Raw genomic sequence first — 19,520 nt, 5'->3', positions numbered from 1 at the left:
CCTCTTGCATACTTTTACTAAATTCTACCATTTTGATGTATTTTCTTCTTCTGAAGCAGTTTTTGGTAGAAAAGTACTTCAGGCAGCGGTTTCAGTTTGAATCTTCTGCTTATGTTTTTCATTAAACTTTATTTTGGGTGTGGATTATTTTCAGCAGGAATTGGCTGTCTTTATTTTATCCCTGCCTCTCTAGTGACTCTTGCGTGGAAAGATCCACATCTTGGGTAATCATTATCCCATACGTCACTAGCTCATGGACTCTTGCTAATTACATGAAAGAAAACATAATTTATGTAAGAACTTACCTGATAAATTAATTTCTTTCATATTAGCAAGAGTCCATGAGGCCCGCCCTTTTTTTGGGGTGGTTATGATTTTTGTATAAAGCACAATTATTCCAATTCCTTATTTTATATGCTTTCGCACTTTTTTATCACCCCACTTCTTGGCTATTCGTTAAACTGAATTGTGGGTGTGGTGAGGGGTGTATTTATAGGCATTTTGAGGTTTGGGAAACTTTGCCCCTCCTGGTAGGAGTGTATATCCCATACGTCACTAGCTCATGGACTCTTGCTAATATGAAAGAAATGAATTTATCAGGTAAGTTCTTACATAAATTGTTTTTTTAATAACTGGCTATCCCCCGTTCCCAGAAACATTAAAATCTGTAGTATTCCATAGATGGAAAAGAAAGGGTCTAATAAGTATTAGTCAAATGATCAACTTCACGTTAGATATAGCACAGATTAAAACATTTGAAGAGCTAAGACATGAATTCGACCTCCCCAGCAAAGATTTCTTTGCCTATTTGCAATTAAGAGATCTTGTCAACAAATTATTACAAAATCAAAATAAAGAATGGGGCTGGCCTTCACTCACTCATATCTTGGATTTATGCAAGATGGAAAATTTCTCTAAAAAAAATGGTACAAGGAGTCACTAAGACAGGAGGGCAACTTAAATTTGCAATTGATTGTTAAGAAATGGCATCTGAAGGGATTAACAGAATGTAATGAAGAATGTATACAGAATAGTATTATGAGAATTAAGATCTTCATCTCTACTAATTTCAGAGAAGCACACATTAATATACTAAATCAAACTTATCTTACTCCTTCTGCTATGGCAAGATGGAACAGTAAAACTCAAGATAAATGTGTCCAATGCGGTAGCAGGGGGGCTGATATTGTGCATTATTTCTGGGAATGTACATTAGTCAGACAATATTGGAACAAAATGAGCTTCTGGCTATCTAGGATATTAAAAACAGAGATGAAAATTTATCGAGATCTAGTATTTCTTTCTCTTGTAAGGTGTATCCAGTCCACGGATTCATCCACTACTTGTGGGATATTCTCCTTCCCAACAGGAAGCTGCAAGAGGACACCCACAGCAGAGCTGTCTATATAGCTCCTCCCCTAAATGCCACTCCCAGTCATTCTCTTGCAGCTCTCGACAAGAAGGGAAGATATGTGGTGATAGTGTAGTTTATCTTCAATCAAAAGTTTATTTTTAAACGGTACCGGCGTTGTACTGTTTTTACCTCAGGCAGAAATTAGAAGAAGAGTTCTGCCTGAGGTGTTTGATGATCTTAGCAGGTTGTAACTAAGGTCCACTGCCGTTCTCACACATAACTGAAGAGTATGGGAAAACTTCAGCTGGGGGAATGGCCTGCAGAATTAACTGCTCTGAGGTATGTTCAGTATATTTTTTTCTAGAGAGATGAATAACTAGAAAATGCTGACAGTGCCTGAGATATTTAAGGTAAGCCTGATTACAGTGATTTAACAAACGACTGGGATCATGCTTGCAGTAAAGGGTAATATTCATGTTACTTGCTCTTATTACTTAGTATGTAAAATGTTTGCATGATATATAAAAAAACTTTTTACTGAGGGTGATAAATCTTTATTTGGGGCCTAGTTTTCCACATGGCTGACTAGATTTCTCCTAGGTATAGTTATTTAAGGCCCTTTCACTTTGAGTGCATGGTGGGAGGGGCCTATTTTCACGCTCTAATTGCGCAGTTGTTTATACAGTCTGAGACATCCAGCTTCCCTGAAGGAGTCCCCTGACATATAGGACCTCTGTAAAGGTTTTTTGTGCCTACAAAAGTCGTTTTATGGGCAGGAAGAAGCCACAGTAGAGCTGTGGCAGTTTTTGAGCCTGAGGGGTTAATCATCCATTTGCAAGTGGGTGCAATGCTACTTTAGTCTATTATACACACTGTAAAAATTTCGTAGAGTTTATTGCTTTTTTTCACTGTATTTGCAGTTTGTGTTTTTTATATTTTGCTTTTTCACATTTATTAAAGTGTTTCTAAGCTTGCTGGTCTCATTACTAGTCTGTTAAACATGTCTGACCTAGAGGAAACTCCTTGTTCATTATGTTTAGAAGCCATTGTGGAACCCCCTTTTAGAATGTGTACCAAATGCACTGATCTTACTATAAATTTTAAAGACCATATTCTGGCTTTAAAAGATTTATCACCAGAGGAAATTGACAAGGGGGAAGTTATGCCGACTAACTCTCCCCACGTGTCAGAACCTATAACTCCCGCTCAGGGGACGCCAAGTACATTTAGCGCGCCCATTGCGTATACTTTACAAGACATGGCGGCAGTTATGAATCATACCCTTACAGAGGTATTGTCCAAACTGCCAGGGTTACAAGGAAAGCGAGACAGCTCTGGGGCTAGAACAAATACAGAGCTCTCTGACGCTTTAGTAGCTATGTCTGATATACCCTCACAATGTGCAGAAGCCGAAGCAAGAGAGCTTCTATCTGTGGGTGATTTTTCTGATTCAGGGAAGACACTTCAACCTGATTCTGATATGTCTTCATTTAAATTTAAGCTTGAACACCTCCGCGTGTTGCTCAGGGAGGTTTTGGCAACTCTGGATGACTGTGACGCCATTGTAGTCCCAGAGAAATTTGTGTAAAATGGACAAATACTATGCAGTGCCTGTTTACACTGATGTTTTTCCAATCCCTAAGAGGTTTTCAGAAATTATTACTAAGGAATGGGATAGACCAGGTGTACCGTTCTCTCCCCCTCCTGTTTTTAAAAAGATGTTCCCTATAGATGCCGCTACACGGGACTCGTGGCAGACGGTCCCTAAGGTGGAGGGAACAGTCTCTACCCTAGCGAAGCGTACAACTATCCTGGTTGAGGACAGTTGTGCTTTTCTAGATCCAATACACAAAAAATTAAAGGGTTACCTTAAGAAAATTTTTATTAAACAAGGTTTTATTCTCCAGCCTCTTGCATGCATTGCCCCAGTCACTACTGCTGCTGCTGCTTTCTGGTTTGAGTCTCTAGAAGAGGCTCTACAGGTAGAAACCCCGTTGGATGATATCCTTGACAAGCTTAAAGCCCTTAAGCTAGCTAATTCATTGTTTCTGACGCCGTTGTTCATTTAACCAAACGGCTAAAAACTCAGGTTTTGCTATTCAGGTGCATAGGGCGCTATGGCTTAAATCCTGGTCAGCTGACGTTACTTCAAAGTCTAAGCTTCTCAACATTCCCTTCAAGGGGCAGACCCTATTCGGGCCTGGACTGAAGGAGATCATTTCTGATATTACTGGAGGAAAAGGTCACGCCCTTCCTCAGGATAGGTCCAACAAATTAAGCACCAAACAGACTAATTTTCGTTCCTTTCGAAACTTCAAGAGTGGCGCAGCTTCAACTTCCTCTAATACAAAACAAGAGGGAAATTTTGCCCAATCCAAGCCGGTCTGGAGACCCAACCAGACCTGGAACAAAGGAAAGCAGACCAAAAAACCTGCTGCTACCTCTAAGACTCTCTTTTCGCCCAGGCTTGGTCAAGAGATGTCCAGGATCCCTGGGAGTTAGAAATTGTGTCCCAGGGATATCTTCTGGACTTCAAGACTTCTTCCCCAAAAGGGAGATTTCATCTTTCACAATTATCTGCAAACCAGATAGAGGCATTCTTACATTGTGTTCAAGACCACCCAGTTCCAAAGGAGGAACAGAGGCAAGGCTTCTATTCAAATCTGTTTGTAGTTCCCAAGAAAAAGGGAACGTTCAGACCAATCTTAGATCTGAAGATCCTAAACATATTTCTCAGGGTCCCATCCTTCAAGATGGAGACTATACGAACCATCCTACCTATGATCCAGGAGGGTCAATATATGACTACCATGGACTTAAAGGATGCTTATCTGCACATTCCGATACACAGAGATCATCATCGGTTTCTCAGGTTCGCCTTCCTAGACAGGCATTACCAGTTTGTGGCTCTTCCCTTTGGGTTAGCTACGGCACCAAGAATCTTTACGAAGGTTCTAGGGTTACTCCTAGCGGTTCTAAGGCCGCGGGGTATAGCAGTAGACCCTTACCTAGACGACATTTTGATACAGGCGTCGAATTTTCAAATCGCCGGGTCCCATTCAGACATTGTTCTGGCATTCCTAAGGTCTCATGGGTGGAAAGTGAACGAAGAAAAGAGTTCTCTATCCCCTCTCACAAGAGTTTCCTTCCTAGGAACTCTGATAGATTCTGTAGCAATGAAGATTTACCTGACAGAGGCCAGGTTGTCAAAACTTCTAGATTCCTGCCGCGTTCTTTATTCTACTTCTCGCCCTTCAGTGGCTCAGTGTATGGAAGTAATCAGCTTAATGGTAGCGGCAATGGACATAGTGCCGTTTGCCCGCCTACATCTCAGACCGCTGCAACTTTGCATGCTCAGTCAGTGGAATGGGGATTACACAGATTTGTCCCCTCTAATAAATCTGGATCAAGAGACCAGAGATTCTCTTCTCTGGTGGCTATCTCTGGTCCATCTGTCCAAGGGTATGACCTTCCACAGGCCAGATTGGACAATAGTAACAACAGATGCCAGCCTTGTGGGGTGCAGTCTGGAACTCCCTGAAGACTCGGGGCTTGTGGACTCAGGAGAAGGCACTCCTTCCGATAAACATTCTGGAACTAAGAGCGATATTCAGTGCTCTTCAGGCTTGGCCTCAGCTTGCTGCGGTCAGGTTCATCAGATTTCAGTCGGACAACATCACGACTGTAGCTTACATCAACCATCAAGGGGGAACAAGGAGTTCCCTAGCAATGTTGGAGGTTTCAAAGATAATTTTATGGGCAGAGGTTCACTCTTGCCATCTATCAGCTATCCATATCCCAGGAGTAGAGAACTGGGAGGTGGATTTTCTAAGTCGACAGACTTTTCATCCGGGGGAGTGGGAACTCCATCCGGAGGTATTTGCACAGTTGATTCAACTTTGGGGCAAACCAGAACTGGATCTCATGGCGTCTTGTCAGAACGCCAAGCTTCCTTGTTACGGATCCGGGTCCAGGGATCCCAAGGCAGCGCTGATAGATGCTCTAGCAGCGCCTTGGTCCTTCAACCTGGCTTATGTGTTTCCACCGTTTCCTCTGCTCCCTCGTCTGATTGCCAAGATCAAGCAGGAGAGAGCTTCGATGATTTTGATAGCACCTGCGTGGCCACACAGGACTTGGTATGCAGATCTGGTGGACATGTCATCCCTTCCACCATGGACTCTGCCGCTGAGGGTCCTTTCAACCATCCAAATATAATTTCTCTGCGTCTGACTGCTTGGAGATTGAACGCTTGATCCTATCAAAGCGTGGTTTTTCCGAATCGGTCATTGATGCCTTTATTCAGGCTCGAAAGCCTGTCACCAGGAAAATCTACCATAAGATATGGTGTAAATATCTTCATTGGTGTGAATCCAGGGGTTACTCATGGAGTAATGTCAGGATTCCTAGGATATTATCCTTTCTATAAGAAGGATTGGAGAAGGGTTTGTCAGCTAGTTACTTAAAGGGACAGATTTCTGCTCTGTCTATTCTTTTGCACAAACGTCTGGCTGAGGTTCCAGACGTTCAGGCGTTTTGTCAGGCTTTAGTTAGAATCAAGCCTGTGTTTAAACCTGTTGCTCCGCCATGGAGTTTAAATTTAGTTCTTAAAGTTCTTCAAGGGGTTCCGTTTGAACCTTTGCATTCCATAGATATTAAGCTTTTCTCTTGGAAAGTTCTGTTTTTAGTAGCTATCTCCTCGGCTCGAAGAGTTTCGGAGTTATCTGCTTTACAATATGATTCCCCTTATCTCATTTTCCATGCAGATAAGGTAGTGTTGCGTACCAAACCTGGTTTTCTTCCTAAGGTGGTATCCAATAAGAATATCAATCAGGAGATTGTTGTTCCTTCACTGTGTCCTAATCCTCCTTCAAAGAAGGAACGTCTATTACACAATCTTGACGTGGTTCGTGCTTTAAAGTATTATTTACAAGCTACTAAAGATTTTCATCGAACATCTGCATTGTTTGTTGTCTACTCTGGACAGGGGAGAGGCCAAAAGGCTTCGGCAACTTCTCTTTCTTTTTGGCTAAGAAGTATAATCCGCTTAGCTTATGAGACTGCTGGCCAGCAGCCTCCTGAAAGAATTACAGCTCATTCCACTAGAGCGGTAGCTTCCACATGGGCTTTTAGGAATGAGGCTTCTGTTGAACAGATTTGTAAGGCGGCGACTTGGTCTTCGCTTCATACTTTTTCTAAATTCTACAAATTTAATACTTTTGCTTCTTCGGAGGCTATTTTTGGGAGAAGTCTTTCAGGCAGTGGTGCCTTCCGTTTAAGCTCCTGCCTTGTCCCTCCCTTCATCGTGTCCTATAGCTTTGGTATTGGTATCCCACAAGTAATGGATGAATCCGTGGACTGGATACACCTTACAAGAGAAAACAAAATTTATGCTTACCTGATAAATTTATTTCTCTTGTGGTGTATCCAGTCCACGGCCCGCCCTGTCTTTTTAAGGCAGGTGTTTTTTATTTTTAAACTACAGTCACCACTGCATCCTATAGTTTCTCCTTTCTCTTGCTTGTCTTCGGTCGAATGACTGGGAGTGGCAGTTAGGGGAGGAGCTATATAGACAGCTCTGCTGTGGGTGTCCTCTTGCAGCTTCATGTTGGGAAGGAGAATATCCCACAAGTAATAGATGCGTGGACTGGATACACCACAAGAGAAATAAATTTATCAGGTAAGCATAAATTTTGTTTTTATTCCCCCCGGATAAAAAAAAAAGATTAATAATAAGGAATTTATTGATTTAGCAATTGGGGTGGCTAGGTTCTTATTATTGAAAACTTGGATCTCAAGAAAACTGCCTGCTATACCTGAAGTAAATAATCAGATTTTTAAACAAATGACGATAGAACAATGCTTGTTGGAAATAGATAAAATCAATGAAGTTGAAAGATTCTTCAAAAAATGGGAAATATTTATATATTGACAGTCAATGGACATGCAAAAGAAAATTATTTACCCACTCAGATCTACAGAGTATATAATGAATGCCATACTAAGAAATAAACTACCCCAGGTATATTAAGCTAATAATAAGAGAAGGCTGAGGATAATTATTTATTTATTTTTCTTCTCCTGTTTTCTATTGTAAGCTTTCAGGCATAGTTTGTAACAAAAAACTGTATCCATTCAGGGAGGAATTAAATGTTATATGTATTATAGAGGAAGGGATGAGGTTTGGGGGATTCATATGTCATATTTTTTTTTTTTTAAAGTAAACTGGCTGGTTTATAAGCCAGAAGGATATTTATCTGTTATTATTTTATTAGTTTGAAACGTGTATCGACAACCCCCAAATATGTAAATTTGTGTTGTATTACCTCACCCCCCGACCACTTCCTTTGTTGTTGTTTTTTTTTCTGTACCCTTTATGGATTTTCAATAAAAATATTATAAAAAAAAAAAGAAATGCCAAAAAAAAAAAAGATCTTAACCGCTTACCGAGCACTTCATTCCCTTCCTCGGCCGTCAGTGGCTCAGTGTATGGAGGTAATCGGACTAAAGGTAGCGGCAATGGACATAGTTCCGTTTGCTCGCTTGCATCTCAGACCACTGCAACTGTGCATGCTCAGACAGTGGAATGGGGATTATGCAAATTTATCTCCTCAAATAAATCTGGATCAAGAGACCAGAGACTCTCTTCTTTGGTGGTTGTCACAGGATCATCTGTCCCAGGGAATGTGTTTCCGCAGGCCAGCATGGGTCATAGTGACGGACGCCAGCCTCTTGGGCTGGGGTGCAGTCTGGAATTCCCTGAAGGCTCAGGGTGTGTGGACTCAGGAGGAGGCCCTATTTCCAATAAATATTCTAGAACTGAGAGCGATATTCAACGTGCTTCAGTCGTGGCCTCAGCTGGCTTCGGCCAAATTCATAAGATTCCAGTCGACTGTAGCATATATGGGGGAACAAAGAGTTCTCTAACGATGATAGAGGTTTCCAAAATAATTTGATGGGCTTAGCTCACTCTTGCCATCTATCAGCAATCTATATCCCAGGAGTGGAGAACTGGGAAGCGGATTTTCTGAGTCGTCCGACTTTTCATCCGGGGGAGTGGGAGCTCCATCCGCAGGTGTTTGCACAATTGATTCATCAATGGGGCACTCCAGAATTGGATCTGATGGCATCTCGTCAGAATGCCAAACTTCCTTGTTACGGGTCCAGATCAAGGGATCCTCAAGCAGTACTGATGCTCTAGCAGTACCGTGGTCGTTCAACCTGGCTTATGTGTTTCCTCCTTTTCCTCTCTTTCCTCGTCTGATTGCCAGAATCAAACAGGAGAGGGCTTCGGTAATCTTGATAGCGCCTGCGTGGTCACGCAGGACTTGGTATGCAGATCTGGTGGAAATGTCATCTCTGCCACCGTGGAAACTGAGACAGGACCTTCTCATTCAGGGTCCGTTCCAACATCCAAATCTAGTTTCTCTGCAGCTGACTGCCTGGAGATTGAACGCTTGATCTTATCTAAGCGGGGATTCTGAGTCAGTCATTGAAATCTTGATTCAGGCTCAAAAGCCTGTCACTAGGAAAATTTATCATAAGATATGGCGTAAATAGCTTTATTGGTGCGAATCCAAAGGCTACTCATGGAGTAAGATCAGGATTCCTAGGATTTTGTCCTTTCTCCAAGAAGGATTGGAGAAGGGGTTATCAGCTAGTTCCTTAAAGCAGTGTTTTTCAACCAGTGTGCCGTGGCACACTAGTGTGCCGTGAGAGATCCTCAGGTGTGCCACGGCAGACTGACAACAGTGTGACATATTTTTTAAACTTGTTTTCTCTTGTTAAGTGTATCCAGTCCACGGATCATCCATTACTTATGGGATATATTCTCCTTCCCAACAGGAAGCTGCAAGAGTCCAGCAAAGCTGCTATATAGCTCCTCCCCTAACTGCCATTACCAGTCATTCTCTTGCAAGTCTCAACATAGATAGGAGGTCGTGAGAGTCTGTGGTTTTTTATACTTAGTTTATTTCTTCAATCAAAAGTTTGTTATTTTTAAATGGCACCGGAGTGTGCTGTTTATCTCAGGCAGTATTTGGAAGAAGAATCTGCCTGCGTTTTTTCTATGATCTTAGCAGACGTAACTAAGATCCAGTTGCTGTTCTCACACATTCTGAGGAGTAAGGTACTTCAGAGGGGGAATGGCGTGCAGGTTTTCCTGCAAATAAGGTATGTGCAGTAAAATATTTTTCTAAGGAATGGAATTGACTAAGAAAATACTGCTGATACCGAAGTAATGTAAGTACAGCCTTTAAATGCAGTGAAAGCGACTGGTACCAGGCTGATTGATAGAGATATATGCTAATGTATGTGCAGTAATATAATTTTCTAAGGAATGGAATTGACTAAGAAAATACTGCTGATACCGAAGTAATGTAAGTAAAGCCTTAAATGCAGTGATAGCGACTGGATCAGGCTTATTAATAGACATACATACTCTTATAAGAATGTGTTTTAAAACGTTTGCTGGCATGTTTAATCGTTTTTTAACATATGTTTGGTGATAAAACTTATTGGGGCCTAATTTTTCCACATGGCTGGCTTAAATTTTGCATAGAAACGGTTATAGGGAAGGTAATCCACAGCTCAGCTGTGGCAGTTTTGTTGTGTCTGTTTAAAAAAATGTCTTTTTTTTTTTTTTTTTTTTATCTGTTTTTTGCATTAAGGGGTTAATCATCCATTTGCAAGTGGGTGCAATGCTCTGTTAACTTATTACATGTACTGTAAAAATTTCGTTTGATTTACTGCCTTTTTTCACTGTTTTTCAAATTTTGACAAAATTTGTTTCTCTTAAAGGCATAGTAACGTTTGTTATATTTGCTTGTTAACTTGATTTAAAGTGTTTTCCAAGCTTACTAGTCTCTTTATTAGTTCTAACATGTCTAACATAGAGGAGGCTCTGTGTTATGTTTAAAGCCATGGTGGAACCCCATTTTAGAATGTGTACCAGATGTACTGATTTCATGTTAAACAATAAAGATCATTTTTTGTATTTAAAAACATTATCACCAGAGGATTCTGTCGAGGGGGAAGTTATGCCGACTAACTCTCCCCACGTGTCAGACCCTTTGACTCCCGCTCCAGGGACTCACGCTCAAATGGCGCCAAGTATATCAATGGCGCCCATAGCGTTTATTTTACAAGACATGGCAAAGGTTGTGTATAATACACTGGCAGCAGTATTAGTCAGACTACCTGAAATTAAAGGAAAGCAAAACAGCTCTGGGGGTAGATACAGAGCATACAGACGCTTTAAGAACCATGTCTGATACTACCTCACAATATGCTTAGTCTGTGGGTGATATTTGTGACTCAGGGAAGATGATTTAACCTGATTCTGATATTTCTACATTTAAAATTTATGCTTGAGAACCTCCACTTGTTGCTCAGGGAGGCTTTAGCTGCTCTGAATGAATGTGTACAATCGCAGTGCCAGAGAAATTGTGTAGACTGGATAAATAATATGCAGTGCCGGTGTGTACTTATGTTTTTCCAATACCTAAAGAGGTTTACTAAAATTTTTCATAAGGAATGGGATAGACCAGGTGTGCCATTCTCTTCCCCTCCTATTTTTTAGAAGAATGTTTTCTAATAGTTGCCACCACACGGGACTTATGGCAGACAGTTCCTAAGGTGGAGAGAAGAGTTTCTACTCTAGCTAAGCGTACCACTACCTCTGGCGAGGACTGTTGTGCTTATTTAGATCCAATGGATAAAAAATGTTTATTCAACAAGGTTTTATCCTGCAGCCCCTTGCACGCATTGCTCCTGTCACTGCTGCTGCGGCGTTCTGGTTTGAGTCTCTTGATGAGGCTTTACAGGCTCCATTGGATGAATATATTTGACAAGCTTAGAGCACTTAAGCTAGCCAATTCCTTTGTTTTCTGATGCCTTTGTTCCTTTGACTAGACTAACGGCTAAGAATTCTGTTTTTTACTATACTGGCGCGCAGAGCGCTATGGCTTATATCATGGTCAGCTGTCGTGACTTTAATAAATAAGCTACTTAACTTCCCTTCAAAGGGGCAGACCCTATTCAGGCCTAGTTTGAAGGAGATTATTACTTATATCACTGGAGGAAAAGATCATGCCCTTCCTCAGGACAGGTCCAAATCAAGGGGCAAAAAAGGCCTAATTTTCGTGCCTTTCGAAAATTCAAGGCAGGTGTGGCATCAACTTCCTCTAAGGCAGACAACCGGACCTGGAACAAAGATAAGCAGGTCAAGGAGCCTGCTGCTGCCTCTAAAACAGCATGAGGAACGGACCCCTATCTGGTAACGGATCCTATAGGGGGCAGACTTCATTCTTCGCCCAGGCGTGGGCAAGAGATGCCCAGGATCCCTGGGTATTGGAAATTATACCCCAGAGATATCTTCTGGATTTCAAAGCTTTCCCCCCCAAAAAAGGGGAGTTTTTGCCTTTCACATTTATCTGCAAACCAGATAAAGAAAGAGACATTCTTGCATTGTGTACGTGACCCATTCAGTTCCAATAGAGGAACAGGGACACAGTTTTCCTCAAATCGGTTTGTGGTTCCCAAGGAAAGGAAACCTTCAGACCTATTTTGGATCTAAAAGATCTTAAAAAAATTCTTTAGAATTCTATCATTTAAGATGGAAACTATTCGTACCATCTTAACTATGATCCAGGAGAGTCAATAGAGGACTACAATGGATTTGAAGGATGCTTATCCTCACATTACGATGCATAAAGATCACCATCGGTTTTTCAGGTTTGCCTTTCTAGACAGGCATTACCAGTTTGTAGCTCTTTCCTTTGGGTTAACTACAGCCCCTAGAATATTTATGGAGGTTCTGGGGTCACTTTGGCGGTCCTTAGGCCGCGGGGCATAGAAGTGGCCCCTTATTTAGACGACATCCTGATACAGGCGTCAAACATCCAAGTTGCCAAGTCTCATACGGACGTAGTACTGGCATTTCTGAGATCGCATGGGTGGAAAGTGAACAAGGAAAGAGTTCTCTATCCCCAATATCAAGGGTTTCCCTCCTAGGGATTCTGATAGATTTTGTAGAAATTAAAATTTACCTGACGGAGTCCAGGTTGTCAAAGTTTCTAAATTTCTGCCGTGTTCTTCATTCCATCCGCGCCCTTTGGTGGCTCAGTACATGAATGTAATCGGCTTAATGGTAGCGGCAAGGGACATAGTACCGTTTGCACGCCTACATTTCAGATCACTGCAACTACGCATGCTCAGCCAGAGGAACGGGGATTACACAGATTTGTTCTCCTGTTAAATCCGGACCAAGAAACCAGAGATTCTCTTCTCTGGTGACTATCTCGGGTCCATCTGTCCAAGGGTATGACCTTCCGCAGGTCAGATGGGACAATTGTTACAACAGATGCCAGCCTTTTAGGTTGGGATACAGTCTGGAACTCCCTGAAGGCTCAGGGATAGTGGACTCAGGAGGAGACCCTCCTTCTAATGAATATTCTGGAACTGGGAGCGATATTCCATGCTTTTCAGACTTGGCCTCAGTTAGCAACTCTGAGGTACATCATATTTCAGTCGGACAATATCACGACTGTGGCTTACATCAACCATCAAGGGGGAACAGAAGTTCCCTAGCAATGTTAGAAGTCTTAAAATAATTCACTGGACAGAGACTCACTCTTGTCTAAAAGCTATCCCTATCCCAGGTGTTGAGAACTGGGAGGCAGATTTTCTAAGTCGTCAGACTTTTCATCCGGGGGAGTGGGAATTCCCTCCGGAGGGGTTTGCACAAGATCAAGCAGGAGAGTGCTTTGGTGCTTTTGACAGCGCCTGCGTGGCCATGCAGGACCTGGTATGCAGATCTGGTGAACATGTCATCCTTTCCACCACGGTCTCTGCTTCTGAGACAGGACCCTCTACCTCAGGGTCTTTTCAACCATCTAAATATAACTAATCTGAGATGGACTGCCTGGAGACAGAACGCTTGATGTTATCAAAGCATGGCTTCTCCGAGTCAGTAATTGATACCTTAATACAGGCATAAAAGCCTGTCTCTAGGAAAATTTAACATAAGATATGGTGTAAATATCTTATTGTTATGAATCCAAGGGTTACTCATGGAGTAAAGTCTGGATTCCCAGGATATTATCTTTTCTCCAAGATGATTTTGAGAAAAGGGTTGTCAGCTAGTTCTTTAAAAGGACAGATTTCTACTCTGTCTATTCTTTTGCACAAGCGTCTGGCAGGTATTCTAGACGTTCAGGCATTTGGTCAGGCTTTGGTTAGAACCAAGCCTGTGGTTAAAAATGTTGCTCCGCCATGGAGCTTAAAGCTGGTTCTTAAGGTTCTTCAAGGAGTTCCATTTGAACCTTTTCATTCCATAGATATCAAACTTCTATCTTGGAAAGTTCCTTTTTGGTAGCTATTTCCTCGGCTCATAGAGTCTCCGAGTTATCTGCGTTGCAATGTGATTCTCCTTATCTGGTTCTCCGTACGGATAAGGTAGTCCTGTGTACCAACCTGGGGTTTTACCTATGGTGGTATCTAACAAGAATATCACTCAAGAGATTGTTGTTCCATTCTTGTATCCTAATCCTTCTTCAAAGAAGGAACGTCTATTACACAATTTGGACGTGGTTCGTGTTTTAAAGTTTTACTTACAAGCTACTACAGATTTTCATCAAACATTCACCTTGTTTGTTGTCTATTCTGGACAGAGGAGAGGTCAAAGGACTTCAGCAACCTCTCTGTCTTTTTGGTTAAAAAGCATAATTCATTTAGCTTATGAGACTGCTGGACAGCAGCCTCCTGAAGGGATTACAGCTCATTCTACTAGAGCTGTGGTTTTCACTTAGGCCTTTTTTAAATGTGGCTTCTGTTGAACAGATTACAAGACGGAGTCTTGGTCTGCGTTTCATACTTTTTCAAATTTAACAAATTTGATACCTTGCTTCTTCGGAGGCTATTTTTGGGAGAAAGGGTTTTTTACAGGCAGTGGTAACTTCCGTTTAAGTACCTGCCTTGTTCCTCCCATCATCCGTGTACTTTAGCTTTGGTATTGGTATCCCATAAGTAATGGATGATCCGTGGACTGGATACACTTAACAAGAGAAAACATAATTTATGCTTACCTGATAAATTTATTTCTCTTGTAGTGTATCCAGTCCACGGCCCGCCCTGTCACTTTAAGGCAGGTAATTTTTCCATTAAACTACAGTCACCACTGCACCCTATGGTTTTCCTTTCTCTGCATGTTTTCGGTCGAATGACTGGTAATGGCAGTTAGGGGAGGAGCTATATAGCAGCTTTGCTGTGGGTGGACTCTTGCAGCTTCCTGTTGGGAAGGAGAATATATCCCATAAGTAATGGATGATCCGTGGACTGGATACACTACAAGAGAAATAAATTTGTCAGGTAAGCATAAATTATGTTTTTTACTCCCAGTGCAGGGGTAGTTTGTAGGAGGCATGGCATAACAGCACAATACATACAGTATGTGTGTGTGTGTATGTGTGTGTGTGTGTATATATATATATATATATATATATATATATATATATATATATATATATATATATATATATATATATATATATATATATATATATATATATATATATATATATATATATATATATATATATGCTGTATTAGGCTACAATGTGTGATTTTTTTTTTTTTAACATTTTGGGATGGTGGTGTGCCACAGGATTTTTTAATGTAAAAAAGTGTGCCACGGCAAAAAAAAGGTTAAAAATCACTGCCTTAAAGTGACAAAGCAGAAATCTGTCCATCTTACTACACAAGCGTCTGGCAGATGTCCCAGACATTCAGTTGTTTTGTCAGGCTTTGATTAGAATTAAGCCTGTGTTTAAACCTGTTGCTCCGCCATGGAGTTTGAATTTAGTTTTAAATGTTCTTCAAGGGGTTCCGTTTGAACCCATGCATTCCATAGATATTAAACTTCTATCTTGGAAAGTTCCTTTTTTTAGTAGCTATCTCTTCTGCTCGAAGAGTTTCTGAGCTATCTGTTACAATGCGACTCACCTTATCTTATATTCCATTCTGATAAGGTGGTTTTGCGTACTAAACCTGGATTCCTTCCTAAGGATGATTCAAATAAGAATATTATTCAGGAAATTGTTGTTCCTTCTCTGTGTCCTAACCCTTCTTCTAAGAAGGAGCGTCTGTTACATAATTTGGACGGGGTTCGTGCCTTGAAGTTTTACTTGCAAGCGACCAAGGATTTCCGTCAAACATCTTTTCTGTTTGCTTGTCTATTCTGGAAAGCGTAGAGGTCAAAAAGTTACGGCTACCTCTTTCTTTTTGGCTGAAAAGCATCATCCGTTTGGCATACGAGATTGCTGGACAGCAGCCTCCTGAAAGAATTACAGCTCATTCCACTAGAGCGGTGGCTTCCACATGGGCTTTTAAAAACGATGCTTCTGTTGAACAGATTTGTAAGGCTGCGACTTGGTCTTCCCTTCATACCGTTTCCAAATTTTCAAAATTTGATACTTTTGCTTCTTCAGAGGCTATTTTTAGGAGAATAGTTCTTCAAGCAGTGGTGCCTTCTGTTTAGATATCTGTCTTGTCCCTCCCGTTCATCCGTGTCCTGTAGCTTTGGTATTGTATCAAGTAAAGGATGAATCCGTGGACTCGTATCTTATAGAAGAAAAGAACATTTATGCTTACCTGATAAATTGATTTCTTCTATGATACGACGCGTCAAAGGCCCGCCCTGTCAATTTAAGACAGATTATATTTTTTGGTTTAAAACTTCAGTCACCTCTGCACCTTTTAGTTTCTACTTTTTCTTCCTATATCTTTGGTCGAATGACTGGGGGGTGGAGTCAAGGGAGGAGCTATATAGACAGCTCTGTTGTGGTGCTCTTTGCCACTTCCTGTTAGCAGGAGGATAATATCCCACAAGTAAAGGATGTATCCGCGGACTCGTATCATAGAAGAAATCAATTTATCAGGTAAGCATAAATGTCCTTTTTGCGCTTGCATGCTATCCCACCCGTGATTGGCTGTGTGTGGACAAGAGCTGTCAATCTCCCCGGTCGGACGTAGGGGGTCGAAAGGCTTGCAAAGCTTTTGATAAATCGATCCCTTAGTGTAAACAGAATTCCATATTTATACTAAGAAAAAAATGTCACACTTTTTTTTTCTTCTAAGAAACTTGTCGGGTAGTTACCCGCATTCAAAGCAACTGAGGGGAGAAGGGATAGATATGTTAATGGATTACAAGTGCTGGAATTGAGATACATTTATTTTTTTTCCAGTATACAATAATCTATATTAATATTTTTTTTGTTTGCTTTTCAGGATGATGATGATTGCAGTGCTGCAGGTTTTGTTGAACAAAAGAAACCGGGTTATCATGCTCCAGTGGCATTACTTAATGATATCCCTCAATCCACTGAACAGGTAGGTGTCCACTATGTAAGCAAAGTTTAGGACAGCCCATTGATATGTTTTTCACCTATGATAACCATTAAGAAGGCTACAATAATCCATATTGCCAAGCTAACATTTTAATTAATATGTAGACCATTACTAAATTTTATATTTCAGTAATGGTGTAAAAATGTTCTTTTTGGAAAGATGTTTGCTTGATTAAGAAGAGTGTAGGTGCAATGCTTGATTTGAACTGTGTGTTACACCAGTAACATTTGTTACTGGTGTAACAGTTTACTTTTTTGATTTTACGCCCCCTCGTGTAAATTGCCATTTACTATATTTCAGTTTGTCTGCGTCGCCTAGCTGGATTTCCCTCACGGCTATTGGCTAAGAGGTGGAAACGTCAGCTCTCAGCCAAATAGCGTTCTGCCGGTGGGCTGCCTTAGCAGCTAAGGGCGGCGATTGCTTGGAGCAAATAAAGGAGCTGTTCCAATGGTAAATCCTAGTGTTTCTCAAACACTAGGATTTTACGATCACTTTAATAGTCAATTTCATAATTCTTCACTTTTAGTTGTGTTTTTTTTGCCACAGTGGTCTTGCTGTTAATGTCAGTAGTTTTTATGTCCAACCCAATGAAGGTATATCAGTCAAGGTGGTGATTCATTCCCAAGATATGTTGAAAATAATTGTTTTGTTTTTTCTTTTCCCACACTGGTTATTGTCCCCTTTTTTAATAAACCACAGCAGAATATGGACCATTAGAAAATGAGTTTGAAAGTTGTACTTAACACAACAGAGTTGTAACATGATTGTTGTGTGCATCTGTTACTCACAGGTGTATTTGTTTTCCACATTTACCCAAGTCCCGTTGATAAACTGCTTTAACTCCCCCCCCCCCTCCAGTATGATCCATTTGCTGAGCATCGACCACAAAAGATTGCAGATCGGGAAGATGAATACAAAAAGCACAGGCGGATGATGATTATTTCTCCTGAGCGTCTAGATCCCTTTGCAGATGGTAAATACTAAACACTTTAATTTTTTTTTTTGTACTGAGTGCTTTTCTTTTTCTATCTTATTTTTTTTATACTTTTTAACCTTTTTATTTTCTGTGGTCATGCTTATAGCTTACCATATAAGGAATAAGCTTATGATGCAGAAATGCAAATGGTTAAACTGGCATGGCAAATTATTTTGCAATGCGTGGAAAATTGGATATCTAAGTAGATTTGTTTTGGAAAAAATCTTTAAGTAACTTCTCATTTTTAAAAAATCAAAACAAAAAACATAATTTTAAGAAGTTACATGAGCAATAATAACAAAAATGGATCCCATGTTATTCCTTTTACTGATGGAGATGTTGCAATTTGATACATTCTCCACAGTAAAGGGTTTAAGGAAGAATGCAGGTTATTCTGATAACATTGTAACCTGCATGTAATAGGGATGGGTTTTGGTGTTTGTGTAATTGTATAAATTATGCTTGTCAGAATTCACAGGCCCATACTAACTGTCCTTAATTTCTTTCCTACAGCAGTACTGCTAAATGCCAGTCCTGTCTGCATTCTTAAGGGTGCAGTGCAACACATCCTGTGTAGCTAATGGTGACAAAGTAATCCAAAGGAAGTTCTTTCAAATCATGTGTCTGAGTGACACTACCAATTGGGCATGGTCTCCAATATAGAAAATGCTTAAATTCTTTATAGTGTTCCCAATATAGATTTTATGGCACCCTTCTACACATCCTTTGATTATTACATATATCTGGCAATCTTTTCCTTTACCCGTACATTTTGTAGTTTTGTTGGTGTTATTTGTAAGAAATGTTTCAAGAACATATATTGGTGCCCTTATATTATGGAAGAGTAATGTAAAAGTTGAGATGGAGTTTATGGTAAAGAAAAATAAATCGGGAGAGTTAACATTACACCTATCTCATGATCTCAGCCAGTCTACTGCCCTTTAAACACCTACAGGTGTTGCCCATGTGTCCCTCAAACCCCTCTTGTGACAGTAATTTCCAGCATTGTAAACAATGTGTATAGATAATTCTGCACATGTACACCCAATTGATGCTTTGAATTGTCCATAAATTCTTGACCTACACTAGACTTAGCATTTTTGGAGCCAAGTTTAGGCATAGTGTGTGTTGGATTTTAAAAGCCTTACCCAGGTAATGTTTATGAGTATACATTTTCCAAAGTGTTACTAATGGTAAAGAGATGATTTTCTAGGCTTCTATTCTGCTGCTTGAAGTCAGAACTGCTGATGGAGACAAAGGCACGAAAGTGTACGTATTCTGGATTAGCAACCACGGAACCCATCACTGAAGATTCTACACTGTTTTGTCATTTTACTTTTATCTGCATTAAGAAAATGCTTTAAACTGTAGATGTTTGTGTTCAAACAGGTTACTTAGACCGTCAGCTCTTTAAAGTAAGAAGTATTTAATTTGAAATTAATTTAATCTTAAATACAAAATGTTAAGATGGATTAGTTTTATTGCTAGATCAAGTTTTGTTAAGGAGATAATTTAAAATAATCATTTGAAATAATTGACTTCTGTTCCCTGTTGCTATTTTTTTCTGTAGGAGGCAAGACACCAGATCCCCAAATAAATGCAAGAACATACAAAGATGTAATGCGAGAGCAGCATGTGACAAAAGAGGAGGTATGTTCATTTCTGTTTAGCAGTTGGAAAGTAAACCTTTAATTTACTGTAATGTAAGCATTTTTTTTTTTCTTTAAAGGGATGTCTGTCTTTTAAATAAAGATTAATTTGTTTTATTCATTGTAGACCTATTAATGC

The 19,520-nt window shown here is 40.4% G+C and overlaps 1 protein-coding gene across 2 annotated transcripts in view; it reads left to right on the top strand.

Moving 5' to 3' along the window:
• The window catches only part of SF3B1 (splicing factor 3b subunit 1), a 143,148-nt gene that overhangs the window by 77,460 nt on the left and 46,168 nt on the right, over positions 1 to 19,520 (top strand). The window contains exons 3-5 of one of the 2 annotated variants that reach the window (XM_053698558.1): positions 16,637 to 16,738; positions 17,615 to 17,729; positions 19,303 to 19,382. In XM_053698558.1, the coding sequence (XP_053554533.1) occupies positions 16,637 to 16,738; positions 17,615 to 17,729; positions 19,303 to 19,382 (297 nt within the window). The other variant, XM_053698560.1, reaches the window with a different exon arrangement.

Source organism: Bombina bombina, chromosome 1 (genome assembly GCF_027579735.1).
Source record: "Bombina bombina isolate aBomBom1 chromosome 1, aBomBom1.pri, whole genome shotgun sequence".
In the NCBI taxonomy this organism is placed as follows: Eukaryota; Metazoa; Chordata; class Amphibia; order Anura; family Bombinatoridae; genus Bombina; species Bombina bombina.
Note: the sequence above shows the minus strand (reverse complement) of the source record. Positions and strands in the feature narration are given on the sequence as shown.